The sequence below is a fragment of the Cygnus atratus genome, chromosome 5, assembly GCF_013377495.2.
Source record: "Cygnus atratus isolate AKBS03 ecotype Queensland, Australia chromosome 5, CAtr_DNAZoo_HiC_assembly, whole genome shotgun sequence".
NCBI classification, from domain to species: domain Eukaryota; kingdom Metazoa; phylum Chordata; class Aves; order Anseriformes; family Anatidae; genus Cygnus; species Cygnus atratus.
In genome coordinates this window covers 18934771-18961164 of record NC_066366.1, presented here as the reverse complement: position 1 = coordinate 18961164, position 26394 = coordinate 18934771, and the positions used below count along the sequence as shown (strand labels likewise).

General features: G+C 37.8%; 1 protein-coding gene across 3 annotated transcripts in view; it reads right to left on the bottom strand.

The window, feature by feature from the left end:
• Positions 1-26394, bottom strand: part of CHID1 (chitinase domain containing 1) — a 102077-nt gene that overhangs the window by 60864 nt on the left and 14819 nt on the right. For all 3 annotated transcript variants that reach the window (XM_035552194.2, XM_035552195.2, XM_050711229.1), the window contains exon 8: positions 21721-21813. In XM_035552194.2, coding sequence (XP_035408087.1) covers positions 21721-21813 — 93 coding nt within the window. The remainder of the gene's footprint in view (positions 1-21720; positions 21814-26394) is intronic.

Below are 26394 nucleotides of genomic sequence, written 5' to 3'. Positions count from 1 at the left end.
TGGAACCATTGGCAGACCTCAGGTTTGTTGGTTTTTTTTTGGTTGGTTGGTTGTGGTTTTTTTTTTTGATAGTTATCTGCCTGCCATTTACTGCAATTGCAAATTACAGCTGTTCTACAAGAATAAAGAAAACGAAGGACATTTTTGAAACAATGTCATGGCAACCTGGATGCCCTTAGGCAAAGCAATTCCCCATTGCAAACTCCACCAAAACACATTTTCAGTAAATTGATTTTGATTACTTACGACAGGAAAAGCATAAAAAGTAATTATAACGTGCATTAGATATTATGGCAAGTCAGACTGCCTTACAGATTAAGCTGGGTAGTATTTTAATGAAACTTGGATATGGAGGGCAGGTAATATATCCACTTTTCATATACATTGTCAAGGAATGGAAAAAAAATCAGGTTAAAATGGATGTAGTCATCATTCTGTGCAAAGCAAGCTTGTAACTGAACTATTTAACTACAAAGGAAAAGCATCTGAGGAGCACAGGCATAAATTTCCAACTTGGAACAAGTCTGGCAGCAATGAACATGCTTCGTCCATTCACGGTTGGTGTTAAAACTAACTTTTCTGCAAAAAACAAGCACCACTCACCAACTCTGTCAGCACCAGTCAATTCTGCTCTAAGTCAAGCACTTTGGGAAACTGCTAAATGGAACAGCACTAAGACTACTGGACACATGACTTCAGAATTGTTCTGAGCCCAAAAATGGCACTTAAGGATAAAACCAATTATTTTTGCACAGTTATTACGCTTCTCTTGTAAGGTCCTCCAATCATTCTGATGTTTAAAATCACCCTAATCTCATCTCAAGTACTGTTTCCAAAACACTCAGCAGTGACAGGCTCCATCAGCATTTATCAACAGTGTACAACTTACATACTAAAGACGCCTTGTTATTAAATTGCCAGCAGACAAACCTTGGTGATTTTTTTTTTTTTTTGCTTACCATCAACATCACAAATGCAAGGAGACAGAAAGCAGGTACATCAACATGAGTTACAGGAAAAGCAGACTATTTAATACATTATTTAATTCAACAGTCTCTTTGCATGACATTAACCCTAACCTCTGAAGTGTTTCATTTGCTTTGAGTTCACCCAAAGACACAATTCAAAAATTACATCTCATTTGTAGTCTAACAAATATACTGGATAAAAGAGTGAAGCTGAGCTCTGAATAGAGATCTGCCATGTAAAGAAATCTGCTCCTACTGGCCCACATAATTTCCTACTGAAATTATGCAACATGTGTTATAAATATGAAACAATTGGGTTCAAGAAGTAAATTTGAAGCAGGAAAGGGTATTCTTTTTATGCCAGCTTATACTAAATCCTTTTTATTTTTTATTATTTATTCTAAGAGCCAGACACTCGATATAATATTTGCATTTGTATTCAAATTTCATTCAGCTTCCTTAACACTCTGCTCAGATGCACTAGTGTTCTTGTTTGATTCTCATATCAATCGTTCAACCTAACTAACTATGAAGCTTCCTACCTGCTAACAGTAAAACCCCTGCTATTCAGGTTTGGAAATGGCCATCTAATCGAGACCAAATTTGCATGTATGTGGACTGTAAAAGTCACTCCAAGAGAAGAAATTCATCAGAGATGACATTTATAGCACACTAGTAACTGCTGTAAAAACCACTAATACTGAATATACAGTAAATCAGTTGTTTTACGTGAGGTCTGGACAAAATGTCCATCATGATATATGGGACATTAACCCAGGTGCTTGATGAACTTGCATATCTTGTCTGTCCTTTTGTAGGGAACCACTGAGTTACTGAGAGAAAACAAGCACTCTACTTTTTGAGCATAATGTTTAAGAGACGAACATTTCTAGTAAGTGTCACAGTCCATTTCTTGTACAGATTACAGCTGTCCGAGATACATCAATACTTTTACTTTAGACCAGTCCGTTTGCTTGAAAGGTAATAAAGCTTCCACCACATGCTTCAAAAAGATTCATTTCTTGGCTAAAATACTGATTTTCCTGCTGAAACCTTGTTTATATGACCATTCTCCCCCATTTCTAACTAAGCCACTTTTTGCTTGACTAAGAAGCTGTGGTGTTTTCACACTGATGGCCAACTGAACCTCACCATACTGCTCTCTTACTTCCCCCCTCCTCAAAGATGGGGAGAAAACATAAGGGGGAAAAAAAAAGTCACAGGCTGAGACAGGGACAGTTCAGTTAAAGGGAAGAAGGAGACAAAACAAGCCAACGCTGCACAGAAGCAAAGAGAAAAATTTCTGACCCAAATTTCCATTGAACAACACAAAGAATAAATATTCCCTGAGATCATAGGTCTCATTTGCACATATCCCCTTCAATTTATTAGTATTTATTGACAGTTGTCTGGTTTATATATATATACACACACTCACATATATATATATATATATATATATACATACATACACACACACAGAAACTGGCAGTACAGTACTTCAACATCAGACTTAGAAGAAGCAATCACATGTTTTCCTTGGTATTGCTCTATACCCCACTTAGAATTTCCCAGGCCCTTTTTTTTACTATTCTTTCCCACCTAAATAAGCACTGGGTAGTTTGTTTCATAGCTTGGAATATCTATTACCTGAATCTTCCAAATAGCATATGGTAGTATGTACCAAAATTCCCATTAGAGCTTTACTGATAAGTATTTCTATAAGGTTTTGACTTTGTCGTCTTTCATTTTGAAAGACTGGAAAAAAATACTTCAACCATGCAAGCCACTTTCATTTACTTTCAAATGAATCTACATTCTCAATTACTTCTTGTCTCACTATGATTACTCTCAAAATGAAATAAGATAAGGAAAAAAAGGTCTTGTAGCTGACTGCTATTCCCTGCAAGTTTGAACTGCATTCTTGTCTGTTTACCTCACCTTGTCACCTACCAAGAGAGCTCTTCTTTATCCTCACTTCTTTGAACAGTCCTTCATAATGGAAAGCTGATTGATTTTCTGTTTCCTCTATATATCTATTTCAGAAGTCGTCTGCTCAGTAATGACTTAATTTTCTTGTTGCGTGTAATTCTCTGTTTTCTCTGTAAACCAGCTGTTTGCAAATCTTCCCTTCTCCCTTCTTTTCTCTTTCTCTTTCCAGATATTACTTTTCATAGCTCCTCACAGTTAGCTGCACTAAAGTATAATGCTATTGCATTTTATGAACAGACCACTGAATTCAGTTAATGCATGATCATGGAATACAAATTCATTGTTTCTCTCTGCACCCTGTCTGTTCCACAGCAAAGAGGAACAAGAGCTAAATGAATCTCTACCATGTGGATCATGCAAAATCAGGCATTGATAATGAAGTAGTTAAACACATAAGTAAGTTAAAATCCTAAACTATTTTCTTTTCAGTAAAAATCCTCCTGGCAGTTCTGCAACTACCCTATCTCATTTTAGGTTCACCAAAACCCTAGATGGATGACAGCTCACCGAAGTAATTCTCTTCTACCAATACTTTAAAAATAGTTCTACATGAATCATGGTTTCCACGGACATTTTGCAACTAGATGCTCTGGTGTCTTATAAATGTTTCATTTACAATGCCCTCCCACTGCTGGGTCTTGAAGAAAAAGATAGGTCTTATTCAGCTGCCCAGCTACCTATTTTCATGAAGTGGCAGGGACCTGACTATTAAAATTCTATGTCTGTCCACTTTGTCTGAAACTGGTCAAATGGTAAATACACTTCTGCAGAGGGATGAAGAATGGAACAGATAAAGCTTTGAGACACCTTGCTTTCTGCGAAATCAGGCTAAAAATAGAATTAATCTGTGCCTGCAATAGTATTGGATGAAGCAGGCAAGTCAACAACAGGACCCTGACACGATACTGCTGTTCAGAGGCATGAACAATAATTATAGACCTAATCCTTGCTGTCAGAAAAGAACGTGACCATACTGAATGATTAACCAAAAAGGGATTCTCAGACAGATGAAAACAGATTGAATACATGGCGCCGGCTGAATTCCGTGCAGCTGATTGGAGATTTTAAAAAGCACTGCATGATCTGCATCTCTGACCTCCCTCCATCAGTGAGTGCATCCTTGCAGATAACGTATCAAGGTTTTTACATAGATGCACATTACTTGGTAAGCATTTCAGTAAATGCACGTGCTTAGTATTCAAATAAGCTCACATACATTTGTAATACACCATTCTTTTTCTCTACTTCCCTTCTGAGGACAAAAAGTTGCAAGAGCTGAAGAACTGTATACAATAATATGCCCCAAATCTCCATTGAAGCAGAACTTAAACACAGTATCCGATTACGTGGCCTATGCTTCCAGATCAATATGACAACTCAGGGACTGTACATTGCAAAACCAAAACTGTTAGTTCATTGAACCATAGTGTTGAGGTACATCCGTTGCAGGAGAAACAAATAACGAATTCCAAGTTATTACACATCTCTTTCTTTGTTCATGCACCGTATGCAAGTACTATTCCTCTTAGAATAGAGAGAAAAATCCAACTGAAAAGGTAATTCCATAAAACCAATCACCACTGCTCACATCACTCTCCCAGTTTCAAACCTGAGAAGTCTCAGGAGAGATGGAGGAAGAGACAAAAGCAGGTTTTTTGCCCTCCCAGCCAAACCCCATCACCTTAACATCTCCATCCACATTTTGCTTATATAATATGAAAGACTACCATACTGTTAACAAAGCCAAAGAAACTTCATCCCAATAGATGAAAACTTTGAGAGAATGAGCAAATAAAAAATGGAAACATGAAAAATTAGCTGTTCATTTCTAATGTGCTGGAACAGCCTGAATATCCCAAGATAATTGTTGAAGGGAAAAGCACAGAATACTGCAGTTGCACAAGATCTCAACATTAGCTGAGGACTGAGTTAGAGTCCAGATTTACAGGCTTCCAGCAGAAGCTAATGTATGGTTGTCCATAGAAAGACCGTAAGAGTGTGTGATGTCAGAAAACAGAAATCTGAAAATCACTGGCAAACAAATACAAAGAGTAAAAATACTCTCCTTGCACCCTTGAGTGCTCTCCCCAACCTTGTGTTCTTCTCAAGCACAGTCACATTACTTTGGATATATTTTGAAGAGAGTTTAAAACTTTTTTTGAAGGTTTAAAACTCATCTAACATCTGAAAGGTAATATTTACCACGTCCTCTGTAAAAAATGACTGTAAGGAAGAATGAACACTGCTAGCCAAGGAACAGCACTTTTTGCTTTTTATTTACATGTGTAGATATATTGAAAACCCTTCAGGCTTATTAATTCTCTTCCTTTTTCTCTGGATTTAAAATGCACAACAGCTACTACAGGAAAATAGAGCTTTACATTTCCTTGTTTACATCTGTACTTCAGGCATTTATATTGACATGCTTTTAGGGTTTAATTTACTGATAACTATGGCTTTACAAACTGAGAATTACATTTCTTAAGAGTGTAAACAATTTCAGTTTATATTAGTAAATATAAACCAACAGGACTGGCAAACAAACTTATAAAAAGAACAAGCATAAGCAACAGGGTTTTTTTTTTTAAAAAAAAAACAACTTGTTTTAGTTTTCTGGTTCAATTTCAGAGATCAGCCATTTTACATAATCATTTCTCAGTCACAAGGCTCAAGGGGATGGAATTTACTTTTTTTAAATGAAAGCTGATCACTTAGTATCACAAGCTTCTCATCCTGGGACAGCACCATATAAATTCCATGTGTGTTTTCAAAAATTTTACTGACACAGATAGTCTTCCTATTTGATGGATGCCACTATTGGCCCTCCAAGAAAACACTGGACAAACAGTTGTTTGAATTACTAAGCCCTTCATTCGAAAACCCAACTCATTTTCTGTAAGAATGAATGTTGTGATGAATACCAGCATCATGGTGGGGAAGGGGATTCTGCATCTGTTAATATGACATTTGTATAACTGCTTGATTTTTAGTGCAGAGCACAAAGGCTCTGATCCTAATACTATTTTACATATTTCTAGTTTACTTCCCTGATTTCTGAGCATTTGCAACAATCTACACTAATATTCCACCTGTAAGCCAGCTATGCTTTTTTAGTATTTTGGTCTCATCTATCTTTCTGGTACCTCTTGCTATTGGAATATAAAATCCTGTCGCAATTTCTGTGGGTGGCCTTGTCTGTTCACCTATTGAATTCACATTCTAGATTATAATTTAGCAGAAGTACAGTGTTTGAGAATACAAATCATGTTTCTACTATCAATGAAAGAACGTGACAAACCTATTAAACCAAAGACTGAACGCTTAAGGACTGTTGAAAAAATATATACAAACTCTAGAACATCTTATGGTAAATATCAAAGGTCTTGTGCTAAAATCATCATATTAGATTTTTGAAAAATAGGAGTGGATGGTTCACTCTTCAGGGCAGAGGTTGTCCCTGCAGTAATGCATCAGATTGTTGATGCCCAGACCAAACGTGCAGGCTACTGCCTTTTAAATACAGACCATAGGTTGTCAAACTTCTCAACTGAGTGTAAGGGAGGGCAATCTGACAATCTCCGCTTGGAATAGAATCATTAAGGTCAGAAAAGACCTCCGAGATCATCTGGTCCAATCATCCTCCTACCATCAATATCACCCGCTAAGCCATGTCCCCAAGTACCACGTCCAACCTTTCCTTGAACACCCCCAGGGACGGTGACTCCACCACCTCCCTGGGCAACCTGTTTCAATGCCTGACTGCTCTTTCTGAGAAGAAATGTCTCCTCATTTCCAGCCTGAACCTCCTCTGGCACAACTTGAGGCCATTCCCACTTGTCCTATCACTGGTTATCTGTGGACAGGTCAACACATGGCTTTAAGTTACAAAACAAGCAGAACTGGGCTAGACAATACTGAGAACCTTCTAATGGTGCAGGTAGTCTGGGAACATTAAAATCAACCAGCAAACAAGTGTTGTTGTAAGAGCTCATTAGATAAATGCCCATCAGAAGCTACTTAATTATAGCTTATTTTGCCTTAGAATAATACACATTTCAATACCATTCCCTACTATTCAGAATAGCAGCTTAAATTCAGAAACAACCCCCTCCAACCCTATTTATGTAGTGCCTTCAGCTGCTGCACTAATTACAGAGACATGGTATAATTCAGATGCCTTCAGAGAGCACAAGCACTGTCAGTTGTCCACAACAAAGATCATAAACTACAAAATTAGTCCATCCTTCAAACACAAGCCTGACTTTTCTTGATGCTATTAGCATTCCTGATGTTGTTCAACTCTTCTTAATGGCAAGAATCTCTTTATCAAACTCTCAGATTAGATCAGGATAGTCATTAAAGAACAAAACAAAACTAAGCCTAGCCAGCTTGACAAGCAAGAAAATTGTAACCAAGTGCTACAGGTTCACAACACGAAAGAGCTGGGAGTGGTCACTTCACAAAAATATGAGAGCTTCACATCACTGGGGAATTGTAAATGATAACTGACAGAAAAATAAAAATTTGCTCTATTTTGATCAGGAAACAAAATGGTATTTGCAAACCAAATGGATTTTTTTCAGATCACTGAGGAATGGCACTCTTCCTTAATATACATATCCCATCCCAGCTGTTGCCTTTTCAATACTTGGTCTCCAAACAGAGAGAAACACAGGATCTGTTCTTGTCATGGAGTAGCCTACACAGTTTTCACGAAGCCAAACTAATTACCTGTGGCCCATCTGGTTTAAACCAGTAACAGAAGTCAAGAAGGAGAAATACGCCAACAATTACAGGTCCTGAAAAGAAAGCAAGAAATCCCAGCAGACACCTAAGGACAAATGAACCTGAAAACTGCTGTCCTGTCTTTCCATTAACAAATGCTTCCAACTAGGGCTGAGGCATACCAGCAGTCCCATCTGTATAACCTGCAAATTCTTAAGTTAACTGAAAAATACAGTGCATCTGAAACTCTTAATCCAACATAATAAATTAACCTGTCATAAAAACAGACGTATCTGAATATCAAAGAAGAAAAAGTTCCTTTTGATACTCATTGTATTTACTGTTTCCATTTTTGGGGAGATTAACTGCAGTCCTTTAATGCCATTCCTGTTATGTTGCCTTATCCTCTTCAGAGGAGTCATTTAAGCAATAAATTGAAAATTCATCGTGTCACCATTTGGTTCTCCTAATTTCCAAACTATTCCAGTGCCTCTGATGCCAGGGCTGAATGCCCAGGAAAAGCATGCTCCAATAGCATAACATCATGCAAAACAAGCTTGTACCCTGGAGCATATGAACCTAATTTAAAAAATCTAACACACCACATGTAGGCTTAATTCCTCCTTGCAAAGATTAAAATGCTCATCTTTTTTCTCTCTCCACCCCCCCTCCCTTTTTTTTTTGGAAAGTTGTCCAACATCACCCTGAAATTTCTGCAGTCATTGTTCTGTAGCAGCTGGCTCAGAACTGAGAGAGCCACAAACACCAGACATGGTGAGGAATATATTCCACTTCTCTTCAACCATCATTAGTTGACCTACAGATTATTTTAATGATTCTCTCTAGTGGGAATTCAAAAGCTGATGTGTGCACCTGCTTCAACACACAGGAGCACAGTCAGACTTTGGCTGTATTAATTTTATATAGTGAGGCACAGTCTTTAAAAAGCCATTTACTTCTAAGAATATATTCTTTCCTCAGAAGTCCTTTCTGAATCCATACAAAACGCATTGAACTTTCATGGCTGCAGTCAGAGCCATGCTGTCCGGAGCTGACAGTCCAACACACAGCAGCAAAACCAGGCAAGTCACTGGCAACGGAAACATAGGTGTCATTTATAGTCATTAACAAGCATCCAGATTTACTGCAGCTAGCAGAACCCAGTTTATAAAGAGAAGCGACTGGTAGATCTATTCTGTAAACCTTTAAAAAATGAAGAAACAAAACCCACGAGCCCAATGGCAGGACCAAGTATGATTCAATAGTATTACTGTAATTTGAAGAGGTTATTAAACTTTTTTCCGTAACAGTTACTCAGAAGTAGTCAGCAGTCATCTCATACCCAGTTTCCTGCTCTCCTCAATATAAACTCATATTTCAAGCTCTATCCTGTGATCCAAGTCACACATTTTATAAGTTCTCTAACACCCAATAAGAACTATTATGCCAGTCAGCTAGCCTAGACAACCCACTTAAGAGTCATTTCTATGCCTTCTTCTGTGCTGAATTTTATGAACAGAGCCTAATTTCAAAGTCTTGGTACATAACTGTACCCTCCATATTTCTGACAGTGTCACTTCTTAGGATACTCACAGGAAGATTAATGACTACAGGAAAGATGAAGGGCAGTGTGTTATTATCTACTAGGCATAACAAATAGGAAACTGCATAGTTATAAAGAGCTTTCAGATTTCGCTTCCCATGTCCTGTTTTGTGTTTATGAGTTGCCCAAAGAGATTGTCTTCAAGCATCAACTTCCTTTATTAACATACAACAGGTCTGGGAGAACATACTTGGTGTATATACTGGCTAACTATACAGTGATCATTTTTAGAATCACCTGCTTTTATGTGACTTCGCATCAAACTGGAAGGAAAAGTAAAAAACATAACATGTAGAAAGATTAGAAAAGCTCAAGAGCCTTATTGATTCCAACAAAATTAGATTACTACAACCAGGTTTGCCACAAACATTTTAACCTTTCACAACATTAAGTGTAGGTATTGGTAAAAACCCCATAATCCTACTTAATAAACTCTACTCAACAAAATTGTTTTTCTGACATGCTGTTATTTGAAATAACTGGTTTATTTAAAACTCCACCCCAATCAAGAAAGGGGTTTTCTGCTGTTTTGATCCCTGATGTTATTTACTTATCAAAATTTCAAGAATTTACATTCTGGCTCACAGTCCTGCCTGTGAATGGTGTTAAAACTAAGTGTCTGTTCTTATTTCACTCCAAAACAAAGACATCTTAGAAGCTGTTCATAATTTAAATTAATTTGTTTACCATATATTATCATATACATGAAACAATGGGGTAATTTTATGCTACATTAGACTTACTACTTGCTAGCAATGCTTGTAAGGAAAAAAGTGCATGTACTGGAATAGTGAACACATCACTCCATATACACAAAGTCATGGCAAGGCAACAAACTGAATCTTCGGCAGCTTTTAAAGATGATACTTTTGGTGAAAACCAAATTCTTTCAATAATTAGAAGTGCCCATCCATAATCAACTTTTAAGAGACTAAAACACCTATTTCCTTTATCACATCGGCAAAACACTGGTTCATTGGGACATCCACTGAGCTGGCCAACTGCAAGGGCAACAGACAATTTTCCATCATGTACTCTTCCCATCTTCCAGCACAGCATGCACGTATACTTGTAGGAAAGTAGAAAAGTAGCACAAAGTAAAAGAAAGGAACAAGTTCTCCGTCCTGCTGCCAGTCTTTCAAAAGATGCAGGGTAGCACAACTATACTGATTTCCACTGCTACCTGAAAAATTCTGAATAGCAGTAATGAAGATTGAATAGCTTCTGGTAATTTTCATTGTATAGCAGCTTTGGAAAGAAAATGCTGAAGCTCTTTAAGGCAGTCACCTCTGCAATGTGTTTTTTGTTGGTGGTGTTTTTTTTTTGTTTTGTTTTGTTTGTTTTTTATTAAACAGACAATAAAGAATGAACTGAGTGGCTAAAATCTTAATTTTACAGAAGTGGATGTTTAGAGGTGGAAAATACTGACAGCGTGTACGTAAAGAAAATTTAACTAACAAAGAGAGACTATAGGTTCTTCTACTCTTACATATTCAAACATGAACATCCAAAGTTAGGGATGCTTGCTGTATTTTGAATGAGGAGCACACATTATGTTCAAATATTTGAAGATAGAAGAGTGGTTCAGGTTCCTGCTGCTTTCAAATGAAAGCAGCTGCACTACTGCTGTGCATCTCATGAAGCCAACAAAGACAAACAATTTGATATGGATTATTTGCCAAGACTGAAGCAGCTTTAATGTTCTCTTCCCAAAGCCTAGAATCTAAAAAAGTGGAAAATGAAAAGCATGCTTAACTACAGATTCAACTGCACATGTTTCACTTGCAAGCAACAAGCTATGAGCAAGACTGTTGCACAGTACAGAAGTGTTGTGCAAACTCTTTAAAACGTATTAAAACAGCATTACAGACCAGTAGGCTGAAGAACCTGAATATTTTGGCACAAATTGGAAATCCTAGTTTCCAGCTACCTCTGGTTCTGGCTGCTTAAGTGACTTTCTTCAGTCCAGTTGTCTGGCCTCCAGTTAAAGCTCTGTGAGCAAATGTGTATTGTTTGAGCATTTTCTTCCTGTATTTATCTTCAGAGATTGTACTAAGTTCAGCACAGCAAAGGTAGCAATAATTTGAAACTGAGCAACAACATTTTGAAAAGAAATCATCTCAAGATGCAGGTAGCTCTCCCTCCCCCAAATCCATTGTTACACACATTGTTTACATCGTAAATAAAGAACAATTCAAGGACTCCCCCTTATACAAAGGTGGATCTTGACCCACAACATGGTCTAAGTGACACCTGATTACCAAAACTGAAAAACAAACACTCACTTGTTCTGAACAGTCAGACAACTAGTGCCCTAAAGGAAGACACTCTGCTGCATAAACATCATCACATAAACATGAGAGAAGCTAGATAAAACCTCCAAGCTTCTCCAGAAAGGTTCTTTCTTCACTTCCCACTCCATCAGAAGAACCACTTTTAACAAGATAACGTCTTATTTTTCTGGAAATACAATTCCTTCCTTCCTGAAGGTTCAGTGAACTCTAACCTTTCCACCCTCATACCGTTCTAGGAGAATTTCAAATAAGTGTCTTTAGGAAAAGACTAAATACTTGCCCTAATTACTACTTAACTTGGAATAATTCTGTCTAAACAGCATGAAACTGAATAGGATGGTAATCTGTATTAGCTGCCTTCCATGCCCATCACCCAGAATGTCCTAAAAGATGCTTAGGCATATATTCATATCTCACCATCGCAAACCATATTGTTCAGTGCATGAAGAATGCTGTTCCAAAGCTACCAGAGACAGCTAGTCTTTCCGTGTCAAAAATATAGGAATTTATAATCAGTCCCGCCTGCCCTCCTCTATCACTATTAATAAAAAAGAAAGAAGCAGAACTGGTACAGAACATTCCTCCTGACCTTTTTCAGGAATGTCAACAGATCTAGTTCCTGTAACAACAACTGTCATGAAGATTACCAAAACAATACTACAGAATATTTGAACATAAAATACATTCTACATGATGCCTTAAAACAAGAGCACTTTAAGGCAGAAAAGAGGAAAATTGCTGAATCACATTAAAGCACTATCAAGGTTTTATAATCTTTCTAGTCTAAAAACAGTAATAAAGTAATGGCTTGAAATACTTTTCTTTTTTTTCCTCAAAGCCCCTAGTATAATAATGCATACGTAAAATGAAAATATCCTATGCAAGCAACTTCCAATTGCTTTTAAAAACGTAGTGTGAAGATGTAGCCTCAGCGTAATCCAAAACTGTTATCAAATTTTAAGACTTCAGACTGCTTGAAATGTAAAAAGCGTTTTGATTTCCAACTTCTTCCAGTCAAAAGAGATCAACCACAGTAAGAGGCAGCAGTTAAAAATGATGGTGGGGACAGAACTGCACTTAGCTGAGAATGGATGGGAAGCAGAAAAACACTGAGATTCTATGCTTCACATACAGATGTGGCAAACTGCTCAGAACAGGGAGAAAACAGCCACAGTAATTCCTACAGAATGCTTTGTCAAAGGCATGTTTTGTCAATTTTAGACAAGCCATGAAGACTCACATCAGGCTATAAATTTAACAGTATGAGCCTCTTCAGCGTTTTAGACATTATTTTGGAAATGTTTGTCTGGTATTTTAAATGTCTGAGACTAACAGCAAGCCTACAAGTCTCAATCTAAGAACAGAATGCCAAAACCTGACTTCCATGTCTTCAGCTCCCTCCATTCCTTTTCTGTCACCCTTTTTCAATCATAACCAAAACAAACAAACAAACAAACAAAAAAACTTATCCAGATTTCTGGTTTACCTGAAACTTTAGTAGGAAGTCTTAAAAAGAGAAACAAGTCTTCAAAAAGTCTTCTTTTTGGAAGATTCCAAAATTTTCCCAGGTGTTTCTACAGTATTTTGCCATACAATGTTATTCTTCTTCTAGTATCCAGCTTAAGACTTCTTTATCAACCTAAGAGCATTTTTAATCCTTTTCTTCCATGCTGACAGAAAGACCAATTTATCAGTCACTTAAACAACCCCTGTTGACATATTTGAAGACTTACATCTGACACTTTTTGCTCTTTTTAATACACAAAACACGGTCCTTCAAACTTTCTTCATAGAAGGCATTACCTATTTTTAGCTGTTTTTCTTACTTCCCTCTAAGCACTCCTGTTTTTCCAAATCTTCCTATAAATAGCACCCCAGACAGTCTGCCATGAGACCTCCCAGCACTGAGAAGTGCAGACTAATTACTTTTTGTCACCCTGAAAGCTCAATGCCAGCCATATCTCAATATCAAAAATGTTGCTTTCCCTACAAACAACAGCGTAGACTCAGCATTTTGAAATTCTGATCCTCTTCCAACACAGATTTGCACAGAAAGTTCTTCACATTTTGCATTTATACCTCTTAATTCTCCCTCCTTAAAACAGTATTTCATGTATTTACTTAATCTCGTGACATTAAAACATTTTTTTTACTGTTTCTGAAATAACCTCAAGATCTGCTCACATTCTATTAAGTTTTTGCTGTGTTGTTGTTTATGTTTTTTTAAAAACAATCTTGTACCTTCTACAAACTTAAGCCAAATCTACCAGCCACACCATCTTAGGAAAATGTTTTAGGTGACTTTCACATGACATATACTTCCCTAACACTTCTTTGGCACAGATTTTAAAAAATCTAAGGACCACACCTTGAATTAATTTCGACATATTATTCAAATACTGGGTTCGGGGAACCCTACGTTAAGGAAGACGTAGGCAATTTAGAAGACTCCAGAAAAGAACGATCCAAGTCTAGAAATCTGACTCAGTAAAACATTAAACAGACCAGTTTATTTAGTGCATGCAAGATTTGCTCACGGGTCCCCCCTGGAATGTCAACACAGTCTGACAGTCACATATCTGCAGAGCAGACTCTTTTAAGAAAGCTGGGCACTTAATGTCAAATTCATACCAAGATCCTTTGCTTAAGAGATGAGGAAACACACCTTATATGCACTAACGCTTCTCAGTTCTTCTGAGAGACGTGGAACTGTGAGGTTAAGTGTACCCGTTATCATAAACGAACACGCTTGGTTTTAATTTAAATGTTACTTTGACGGACACTACCAGAAGCTGGCCAGGAGATAATTCATTCTTGCTAGACCGCATGCAATTTACCTGCAGTAGCATTTTTGAGAACTTCATAAGGGCAGTGATAGCCTCGATATCTTGTTCACAATGTGCTACGTTCTTGCCAATAACCCAAACACCATGCCCTGTAAGGACATACTGCTCAATTACCTCTGGTCTGTACTAGTACGCATTTTACTAAGACACAGGTAAGAACAGTGGCTATTTTGTATGCTATTACTTAAACCAAGGATCAGGGTCTCATATACTTCAAGCATTATCATGCTAGACTTCGTAAAATTACTGAAGCATAAAGCTGCCTTGTGTTACTTGAAGTTTCTTAACAACTGAATCAATCCATTTTTAAAATTGAATTCCATGTATCAGTCATGATTAAAGTCCATACCAAACTCCAAACCCAAACAAAAGCAGCAATCACTATTTTAACAGGCTTTTTACCTGTAACTGCAAACTCTCTTCAAATAGAAAGAAACACTCATAACAGTATGTTATTGTTTAAGGGATTTCATTTGTTTACTTCAGATTTTACTCCTTCTGACTTACAATTCCATAGAACTTTAAGACAGAATGAATCATCTGCTATTCAAGGAGCAGACACTGTCCTATAACTTAAAGACAGGTATTGAAAAAGGATATCAATCATACAGGCCATAAGTTGCTTGTTACATATCCTAAGCATCAATATGCAAGTAAAAAGCAGTGTTTATATTATGAAGTTAGTGATGCAGCCAATGCTGTTTTTCTATTGCTACTTTGTGCAAAGGATTCTACTTTAGGGGACAATAACATTCCAAGAAAAGCGACCACTAACAACCCATCTGTAAATATGGAGTTACTTAACACGGTGTTTAGCCTAAATAACATTTTTTTTAATGACTTAGTGCCTTCAAATCTGATCCTCAACTGTTATGCCATGTTGGTGTCTGTACTAAACTATAAATGCCAGAAATGCACCTAGTTAAGGTACAACCAAGTTTCAAGTCCCATTTGCCTTTTTAACAGCATATTTAACCCCTGCTGATACCTCTATCTATGCGCCTTTTTAAAGGCTGACTCCTAATTTAAACAAAATAACAACAACAAAAAAACAACATTACAACAAACACAAAGCAAAGAAACAAACAGGAAAGACTAGTACCGCTACCAAACCAGAACAGAGCATAAAGGTAGTTTACTCCAGCACAGCTACCCTATTTGGAAAGAGGTTTGTGATACAAGTAAGAAAAACATCCACACAGCTTTTGCCACTGTAGTTTCTGCAGTAAAATCACTGAATTGGTTCCTTCGCTAGAAAAAAAAAGAATATATATATATATATATATATATATATATATATATAAAATCACATTTAGAAATACATATTTAAGCCAAGAATTTTATCAAGCACAGGATTAGTCAGCACAAACAGAGCTACCCAACATCACCAGTTATTTGGTGACCAACAAGAAGAACATGCCTGGCCACCCACTGCTGTTTTAGACCTGGTACTCTCAGAGTTTCTACATGCATCTGCATCCATGCATGCTAAAAGCAGTAACACTGTCTAACATTTTGAGGCAATCTGTTGAAAGGCAGGCTGGAAGCCTTCAGCAAACCATCTGCACTAGCAACCATTTACATAACACAACAGCCCTAGCACCTCTTCTCAGACAAGCACAACCACAAGTCTCCCATCCCAAAGGAGAGTCACTGCATAACACGCACACATTTCAGATGACAGCTTTGTCTCCTACTGTTTCTCCCTTGCAGATCGCTTATGTCTGCGGGAAAATCATACAGTTCCTGGACAGCAGGTGGATGGAAGTGCTATCTTATTTTATGTTTGCCAGCAAGGTAGCTCCACATGCATTCTCTGGGACAGCAAAGCTTGCTAGCAAGATTTCTGCCTCCTCATATATTCCCACCTCTTCATTAGGTCAGTGCATCTGTCTCCAGACAATGTCATAAACAGATGCATTTAAAAACGCTAGAGAGATATATAGAAGGCCTGCTTCCCCCCAGACTCCCCAGGTGAGGCTTTCCTTTAGCCCAGAACATTTCGAAAGCAAACCAAGAGCCAGAGGCTTTACAGGATCCTTCAGTTATGAAAGCAAGCTTCAGCTAGTGGATCTCTTAGTTTAAGTTATTTGCAAAAGCTACATCTGAAAAGTTAAAACAGATGATCCAGCATTTCCTCCCTGCATTACACAAATGATTTCATGTACAGTGATGCATTTTCCAGACTGTTTTTCCTGAAGCAAACCAGTATTTTTAGCTCTTAAAAGTGTCTCTTCTCAGACAGTGTTTGCTGCCAGACTGCTTTCATCTTAACGCATATCAAAGAAGTATAAATTACAAATTCTTAAATAAACTGCTTACATTTAACTATGCTCTCTTTAAATTTTAATCAGGGTAGAACACAAAAGAAACGATGTTTCAGCTGCTAGGATCCCAGCTGGGCAGGGTATTCCATGTCTCCTTTATCAGTCCTTTGCCAGCTGTTGAACTCTAAAATATTATTTGATTCTTGATGATACTTATTTCCATGCCTTTTGCTGTCTTTTTGATTAACAGTCTACAGTGACTCCAACAAATAAAGGATATAAGATGCATTAAAGGACACTTCAACCGTGTGGAACTATTAAAACCCAAAGTGAGTTTCAAGACACAAAGAAGCTGACGCAGGATTTAACACACGATGGAATGCAAGTTTCAGTAGAAGCCTTGTTATCCTATAAATCAAGATTTTCAAGTACAGCTACAATCTAAAAAGCAAAGCAATGAAAAAAAACAGGATTCTGTTTGCAGATATCATTAGATCCAACAGATTTCTAAGCTTTAAAGCATCTGTGGATTGTGTACATTTTAGGATGTTTCCATAACTGATAGCTGCACTTTCAACTACCTGTTTACCCAAGAAGTGGGAGTGTTTCTTCTAGTTAATGCATTAGGAAGACATAAATGCAAGTCAAAGGCTTATATAACAGTATTAATCTAAAAGAATGTGACTAATTATTCTCCTGAGCAATCAAGGTTTATGATTAAATCCCAGAAACCTTTGGAATGCATAAGACAAATTGTTTTAGAGGAATGAGACTTTTCAATTCTTTCATATAAGCTATGGGTTTTATTTCCCAGGGCAAGAAAAGGGGACCACTTCACTACTCCTTTATAGATCAAGGCCATTTAAGGGCAGGCATGTCATACATATTTCATGTCAAAAATTGTACCTCTGACAGACAGCTATTCCCAGCTCTACCTGTGAGAGGGCAGCTCTAAATCTCAAGTCACAAAGTTTTTGCACAGTGAACCCACTATCACGTCAGTATTCAGGACAGCAGCAGGAGGGGCAACGGCAATGCAAGGTCCAAACCAGGGTGTGGTGTTATGCTTCTCACTAGTGCTGACAGTTACTGTAACAAGGCAAACTCTGACCAAGAGGAAATGTGAATGCAGGGAGCTTATACTAGCTTCGACTCCTTTTTATGGATATAAAAAAATTAGACTGTAGAAACGCATGTGACTGCATCTAAACAGAACAGACTTCTGTCCTTCTGGGCACAAGACTGAATCCAGTAGCAGCAGTATCACAATAAACAGCAATCTTAAGGTCTGTGCTGTTCTCCACTTGCTTCCTAACACCAGGAGTGGATGCACTTTATTGTAACCATTGTTCACAGCAATTACTTAAGTTTTAACACTGCATGTATTAGCATTTTTAAAAGCATTTGTGTGAAGTGATTGATAGAGCATTTCAGAAAAATGTTCCAAGTGTTCTCCTTTGCTTTATCTGTAACAGACTACAATTAATAGCAACAGAAAATTGCTTTAAAAAAGGAACTTCAGTCGGGATGAAATGTAGATCATAAGACAGCAGCATGAAAGATTAGAATAAATGACAGACATGAGAGAAGACCTAGTTATTTCTCATTATTTTTGACTCAGCTGAAGCAAGAGAATCTCGAAGTATTCTGTTATCACCACTGAACACCCATGTGATGCAAAGTTGTACTACCCCACAATTTTCCAAAGAAATCTGCAAGAAATGAACAGAATGAATTGTGGAGGCCTGCCAATGTTGCAAAGGTTATCTCATGAGGAGGGATCAATTTTCCAGGATTTAGTTTCTATGTCTCTATTTCTAAGTTCTGCAGTCATTCCTGTGTGATGCAAAGATTTAATACAAGAGATACCACTTTGGTTTACTTTCAGCCATGCTAGCACTTCTATTTAAAATTTCTATGGTAGTAATGAAGAACATATCTGCCCAGTAGCTCTGACTACTTGCAACATGTGTGATGCCTCACCCTGATGAAGAAGTTATGATCAAAAGCTCCCTCGTTTTTAATATCCTCAGCATCTTCTGTAAATGCTGCAATTTCTGCCACCTCCCCGCAGCTTGAGCCTTCCCTCATTGTGCTGTGATGCTTACAAGAGGTTCCAGATTTACATGATGCAACAAGGAAGAGGAGAGGCACCATGTGCAGGACTACAGACCTGTAAATACTCTACTGACCTAGAAAGAGTATGGTCTCAGGACTAATTTTGGCCTGAATTGGATTTAACACTTCACAAGATTTGGAGTGCAGCAGCCCACCAAACTGCCTCAGGGTTATAGGCTGTGTAGTCTGATACAGGGAGACCATGGAAAACACAAGAGTACGAGGAGGAATAAGGAACAAGCCACACTAAGTCTAGAAGAAAAAAAAAAACACCAGCAAAAATTGCCAGCCACACATGGAGGCAAAGGGATTTTGCATTAAATTGGCTACCTCATTTTGATGGTATAAAACGATTGCACCATGCAACAGAGAAAAACAATAAAGAAAAATCCTCAGATACTTCTACAGAAAAGAATCTACAACCAGATTTCATCCAGCTATTGAAGAACAAAATTACAGGTGGGTATTATTCTGGACTTACTGTCCTAAGTAGGCAGAAAGTACGTATGCTACATTCAGGACTCGATTTGGACAGGTTTACATCACTAACATACAGTTGAGGTGACACAACAGAGTGGAATGCGAACTGCTCTCAACACATAAGCAGCTTTTTAGTCACCAACATGTTGTCTGAATTGTCTTAGCAGGCAGCATTTAAGCTCAGCTCAGATCCTTATAGGCAGAAATGCTTCGTTTCTCCCTCATGCTAGGGGACCTCCCCACAGAACTCAGTGAAAAACTCTTTAGATCACTGCAGAGAAAAGGCCAGTTACAGAAGATACAAGGCATTTACAAGCTTGCTCAGGCATTCCATTTTCTCAGCCTTTTTGGCACCTCGAAAATGAACGTATTCTGAAAGATTGCAACAGCCTACAAGAAACGTAGAAGTGTGTCCAACACCATCCTGAAACTGTGCTGTTGAACCGTCATAAAGCAGTAGTGACTGTAAGCCAGTAAAACAAAAAAAGAGGAAGTTGTAATTTTCTTTCTTGCTGATAAGTCTCACCTAAAAAATATCTAATAATGGCTTTCCATTTAAGGTTTCCATGTGCAGATGCAAAGCTGCTGAACAGCCTGAAGAAAAGAGGAAATTTGGAAAGAAAAAAAAAAATTCATTGCTGACTATGCTAATATTATAAATCTTCCCCAGTTATTGTTATCAGGAAGTCAACTCCAGGAAGCCAAAGATATTTGCACGGTTACAAGGAGGTACTGTTCCACTAGGTAATATTCAGAGATAAGGAACAAGAGTGATATAGGATCAGCACGTGTCCTATCAGTCACCTATTCTGCAGTTAGCACAACCCTTTGGAACACACTGAGTTACTTTATGAGGACTGTTCCACATACTTAATCCTATACGACAGGTCATGCTTTGTCACTGCAGTCCTGCATGACAGAAGTCCTCACCTTAAACAAGTAAAAAGCCTATCTTAAACAATTACAGTTACTTGGAGTACCTTACCCAGAGTAAGAGGCCATGCCATGCGCTTAACTTCAACATTTGGCCTATCTACAGTGTAACAGGGGCACTCATTGACTTTGAGGGGCAAGGAAAGGGAGATGGGAATACAAAGATTTAGAATCTGACAGTTTATGGGATCAGATAACCCCTGTTAGCACAGCTCTCTGTAAGAGATGATGTATTCCTTGCAGTATATCCTTGTAACACTACTGTGTATCATGAACACTTGTACACAGTAGGACAACAGATAGCTATGCTCACAATACAAATGCCGGGCATCTTTTGACCTGAAAGGGCACTCAAAGGTGAACAAATGTTACCAGATAGTTCTGCTGGGAGATGGATATTGGCAAAACTCTTGTTAGTAAAGCTTTATAGCATTAGCATGGCCCAGACTTCAATCTGAAATGACAGCACTGCAGTTCTATTACTCTGCTAATCTTCTGAATCACCCTCCACCCAAATGGCTTCAGTTCTATCTCCTCACTCTTACGTGGATATAATCACTGATAGTCTCATCCTTCAGTGTTTCAGTCTCCTGAAATATAGAAATACCGCAGATCCATTGGGTTTCAGAAAAAGTAGTACAATAGTACTAGAGATATACAGAGTGGAAGAATCACAGTTTCATCATATGTCTCAAAGACCATGTAGAATCTTTTCTTAAAAATGCAAAACTATAAAAAAGATCCAAATTCCTTTCACATATACTGAAACTACATTCTCACTTTCCAGTTTTTGTTGGTGGTGGATTTCTTTGTCCCCCAACAAATATAATCTTGGGAAGTAAATATCTGCTATAAATATGGAAAGATAAGAACTCCTTACTGTTATTGAACCAGAAGAAGCTTATCAACTGGCATATATATCAGATTCAAATCATTGCACAAATAAGCAGAATAATTAACAATTCTAAATATTATCTTCTTACTAAATGCATTTTTGGTACATATGAATTACCAAGTCAAAACAAATAATTTTAGAAAAAACACAGCACTATTATAGATGTAATTCCTTCCTGTAGCTCTGCCTTTCTTGCTTCAAGAACAAGCATTATCTATCATTGCTGAAATTGTGCCCAGAGGCTCAGAAAGCTTTTTATATGCTACTTTTATGACATCCTTTTCACTCCTTGGCAACAAGTCATTAAGCTCCACAACTGCTTTGCTCTTCTTCTGGAAGTTCTTACCAGACATTATGGGTTAACACCACAACAGGAGGTCCTTCCGCAAGTTATTTTGATATCAAAAGTTCTAAGTTATACATGATCACATGTAGTTACTAAGACTCCACAGTGCAACATGCACGAAGACATGACTACCAAACTCAAACCATTTTTTTCATTTAAGCAGCACAGCTACAAACAAAGCTTTGATTTTATCGCGTAACAGACAAGCAAGTATTTCTCATCTGGAATCTGCTATTTAAATAGGAATACTCACCCTGCTGCAACTGCAGGAGGGATGACCAGTATGAGTTTTAGTTGTGCTTCATGGAGAGCTTCAGAAAGGTGAACAAGCAAGTGAATCAGCTCCCTGAAATATAAACATAGTGTTAGGGGGACAGACAGAAAAATGGTGCTACTGATTGACAAGAGCAAGTTAACAGGTAACAGCAGAAATAATTGAAAAGATGCAGCTGGCAAGAGATCCAAACATGTTTTCTAGTGAATGACCATAGCAGAAGATTAAAGGCAGACTAAAAAGGGTTTACCCTCTTACAGGACTAGGAACGCTTAACGCTGATATAGTTTTATTGTATCCTGTGACCTCCTTAGGGCTAACACGTTTTATTGTAACCTAATGATGCATTGTTAGCACATAAAATCAGCACATCTTATCAGAGCAGGTTACCCCTTGAAGTCATATTCAGTAAAAAGGATGAATCAACAGAAACACTGTTCTGGAACAAGCAACTGTTGAATAGAATCCAGTTGCTACTGTACTACCACACGTGAGATCTGAAAATTTGTGAAGATGCTTTCACAGCAAGACATGCGGTCTTCAAGGCATGTTTCTAGAAAGAGGCCTCAAATATCTGTTTGGGTTTTTTTGTTTGTTTCTCAATATATTACTGTTTAACTACAAAATGACTTGAAAATGTCATATCTGGAAGTATCATCTCCCATATGCATAATTTAAAGATTTCTCACAAAAGCTATTTTCATATCCTTATTTCAACAGAAAATAAATTCCAAAAGTCTCTTCACAAAAACTGTTTCTAGCCTTCTCAACTTGAAGAGTATGTTAACAGCAGACTGCAGAAATGAGAAAGTTTAACGTTATTATTTTCACCTTAAGAGGAGTCCAACATGATCTTTATTCACACCATAAACATGGCCCTTCTGTGTATTTTATATAATTTACATCTTCAGAACAATATCAACTTCCCTATTTATCCACCAGCAGAGTAGATCCACAAAGACAGGCAGCTATCAGCAGGAAATTCTAGATCTGTTCAGAGCTATGCTTAAATGCTTAAACTTGAGTAGAAAGCAACTCCACAGCCCACTTCAGCAGGCTGGAAGAGCTGGAGCAGGAAAGGCAGGATATACACAAGCAAACAAATTGTTTGCTCCACTTATCAAACTGGATTAGACCTGAACATTCAAAAACAATTCTGGTACTGCAATGTCCCTTCAAGGCAGTATCATCCTAGACGTATTCTTCTAAAAGCATTGATTTTCTGTATAATTATCCATCATGGTAATTAACGATGTTTGACTTACACAATGTAGACTCTATTCAAAAGTAACCAAGTATTTTTATTTTTGCTGAAACAGTTCAATACCCACTGAAAACTTCATAGGAATGTTACAAAAAACTCTTAAATCCTTGGCAAAATCAAACAAAACAGAAAAGCAAGTTTTATCACTTTCCCAATACCATCAACATTTTGTGCTTACCGTCTGCAAGTTGGCTGTGCTGAACAGCTCTTGCCAACGAACCAGTACAGTCACCTGTATTTCTCACCCAGGGGGACACGAAATTACAGGTATCAGCTCTTAGTCCGTCTGCAACACGTACTCCTACCGTTCTTACGCTGGGAAGGCAAGCTTTCCCTCCCATTCCTTACCATATTGCATTTCACATTAAGAGTGTCACAATTCAGACAAATCAATTACTGCAGAGAAGAATCCTTTTCTACGGAAAGCATTCAAAATTACAACAATAAACTAACACGTTTATCGACTCCAACATACACATCACAGCTCCCACATGACACAGTCCTATCAAAAACTATAATCAGTATTAGAACTAGCTAAGCCTTCTTTAATACCGATTTCTGTCTCACGGTTAAGTGACCTTTTAGCTAATTATGGCCAAAGTAGTACAAATATACCCTTTAAAAGATGTCAGAGATGCTACTTGTAAGATGAATTTGATCAAAGAATCAATTCCTCTGGTACTGAGATTATTCTGCACTCTTCATGAGCAGGATCTCTTCTCTGCCTGAGTGTCCTTGTTAGCCATAGACCTCTGCACCATAAAAAGTATCTTCTGACTTCAAATTGTTTAGAGGGTAAAGGGATAGAAGGAGGGGCAAAATAGGACAAAAATGCAACATAGGCGCAACATCAAGATAACACTTTTTTTTTTGGATTTAGAAGCAAGGCTGACACCCTAACCCCTGCTGCAGATTCACATATCTGCTCCAGCTCCCAACACTCTGCTGTACTGATGCAGCATACAAAAAGCAGCTGGAATTATTTTGAACCAGATGCAGAATTAAAAAAATAAAGTCAAGTCAATGTTAAATCCAAGGTTTCCCCCTTCCTCTGCAAAGTTAGATGCTGGTGGTTGGTCAGCAGAGGTAAAAAAAAACACATATATATATGTATACATGCACACACACTCAGAAAAGCAGGGATGCACTCACATAAAGAGTGACTGCACAGAAGTAGTCACACTTTTCAACTGGAAAGGCGTGCAGTGTAGGCAAGCCTTGCATACAGCAACTCTGCAACTGTAAACGAAGGGCAGAGATTTGTGGCGTGATACAGGGCCAGAGGCACGGTTGGGATTTCTGCCTTTATTTTGGAGCAAGCAGACAGGACTAACTAAAAGCAAATTCCATCAAAACAGCTTCCACCTTCCATCTTTCCTCCAACAAATCCAAGTTAACTTCAACTAGGAGTAGGTCAGGAAGAAAAGGTATAGCAGGACAGATTCTTACTCAAGAAACCTAGATTAACATCTACCCACTAACTTGTCAAGCCAGGTCTCTTGGCTCCAAGACCTTTATTAGCAAATCAGACCAGATTGATGGTTAAAGACCTCATTTAGGCTCACTTCTATTTATCAGACAAGATAATTATGTAAATCAAATGTGCACTCTTCCCTCCTGCCCTAAACAGCAATAGCAGAATGCTCATTTATCGTGTGCTATAAATTAAAACTTTACTGGGTCCCAATAGCGCTTTCCAGTGTTCTAACACAACATTTTCCCATATTACCCTCAGTAATTTTGAAAGAACTACTGACATTTTAAACATTATAATGAAGTGCAGGGAATTAGGAATAGAATCAGTCTTCCTGAAAAGGCTACATTAAATATTTACCAGAGACTTCAGCATTGTCAAATTTTACTTCAGAGTAGTTACTAAGACATTGGCAGCTTTAAGACCATCTTGAGAAAATTAAGGTCTACCTCAATCCGACACTGTCAGGCCTTCTATTAGCACTATCATGTGGAAGGTCAATTTTTAAACATTCATGATTTTGAAGTATCTTGTCCCCTATGAAGTATGCACACCTCCAAATTTTCCTCACCCAAAGTTTGAGAGAAAGGTTTTTTTTGGAACTCACTTTTTCCCTAACACTGCTAGTCTACTGTGTTTCGGACATCCTGTAACAATTTACTTCAATGCATAAAAACAAGCTGTCATTGTATTTGAAAAGCCTCGCAGAAGACACTTGAGACTGTTAGATCCTCCCCTTCAGTTACGTGACCCTTTAGAACCCTGCAACTTTCCAACTTCTGCCACTTTCTTGTGTAAGTCAGTGCTCCCTGAAATTTATGCCTTGTCAAGAAAATTGGACAGAATAAAGCTGTCTGCTTCAAGAAGAAATTGCCCTTTTGTGCCATTTCATTGCCTAGTTAATACCAGAAAACTGGAGTGAATTATGACAAATCTTTGATTAATAGACTAATTTTTTTTCAGGGACTAACATGAAGGATAGAACTGCCAGAAGAGCTTTTTGCTCCTATATTCCTACCAACATTCATAAGATGTCTGAAGGTCATCTTCGGCAAGATTTGCAGCACGTGGTGACAAAAATCATATTCTTCAGACTGATTCTGTGTGATGGCAGTGCCATCTGTCAGCTGATGCCAGACTGAGCAGAATAATGTGTACACTTCTATGTACACTATGAGATTCTGATGGGCACATTCATGCCTTTTTTTTTTTACAACACGACCCAGGTCGGGGGGAGGATAAAAGAAGCAAAAAAAAAAATCCATACAATAAATCCACACATGAGATTAGCAAAGGAGACATTGTCCTGTCTGGTTGTTAACTAAATCAACTGAGAAAGCAGAAGTTCTGCTATCTCAGTATTTCTGCCATGTGTATTTTTCTAACCTTAATCACCACAGCACGAATAACTGATTTTTTTTTTTGCAATAAAATATTCCATCAATAAAGTTTTAGATAAAAAAGACAATTCTATAATTAGGAAGCAAGCTTAAACAGTAAAAGGCAGTAACATATATTAGAATTGAGGTAATGTTTGCATTGGATACCTTGGCTGATTTCAATTTTCATTCAGAAAGTAATTTCCTATGTGTTAGAATAAAAGATGTAAAGCTGAGTACTTTTTCACTGTGCAGTGATTGTCAGCAAGACAGAAGGGAGCAAAGAGCATTTCCTTGCAGTTAGATGGAGTCTTTTATCTCACAAATTTGACTTTACTTATTTGGGTATCAGTAATTAGGAGCTTCTATTCTCAGAAGCCACAGGAAAGAAGGAGGTACCTACAGAGGGCTCTCCAACATATCTGTACATTTACTGCAACCTGACGTGGTCAGTGTTAGGCCCCTCCAACTTAGGTCCACACACACAACTCCGCACAATCCAGGTTATTCAGATGGAATAGGTGGTATTTCAGCAT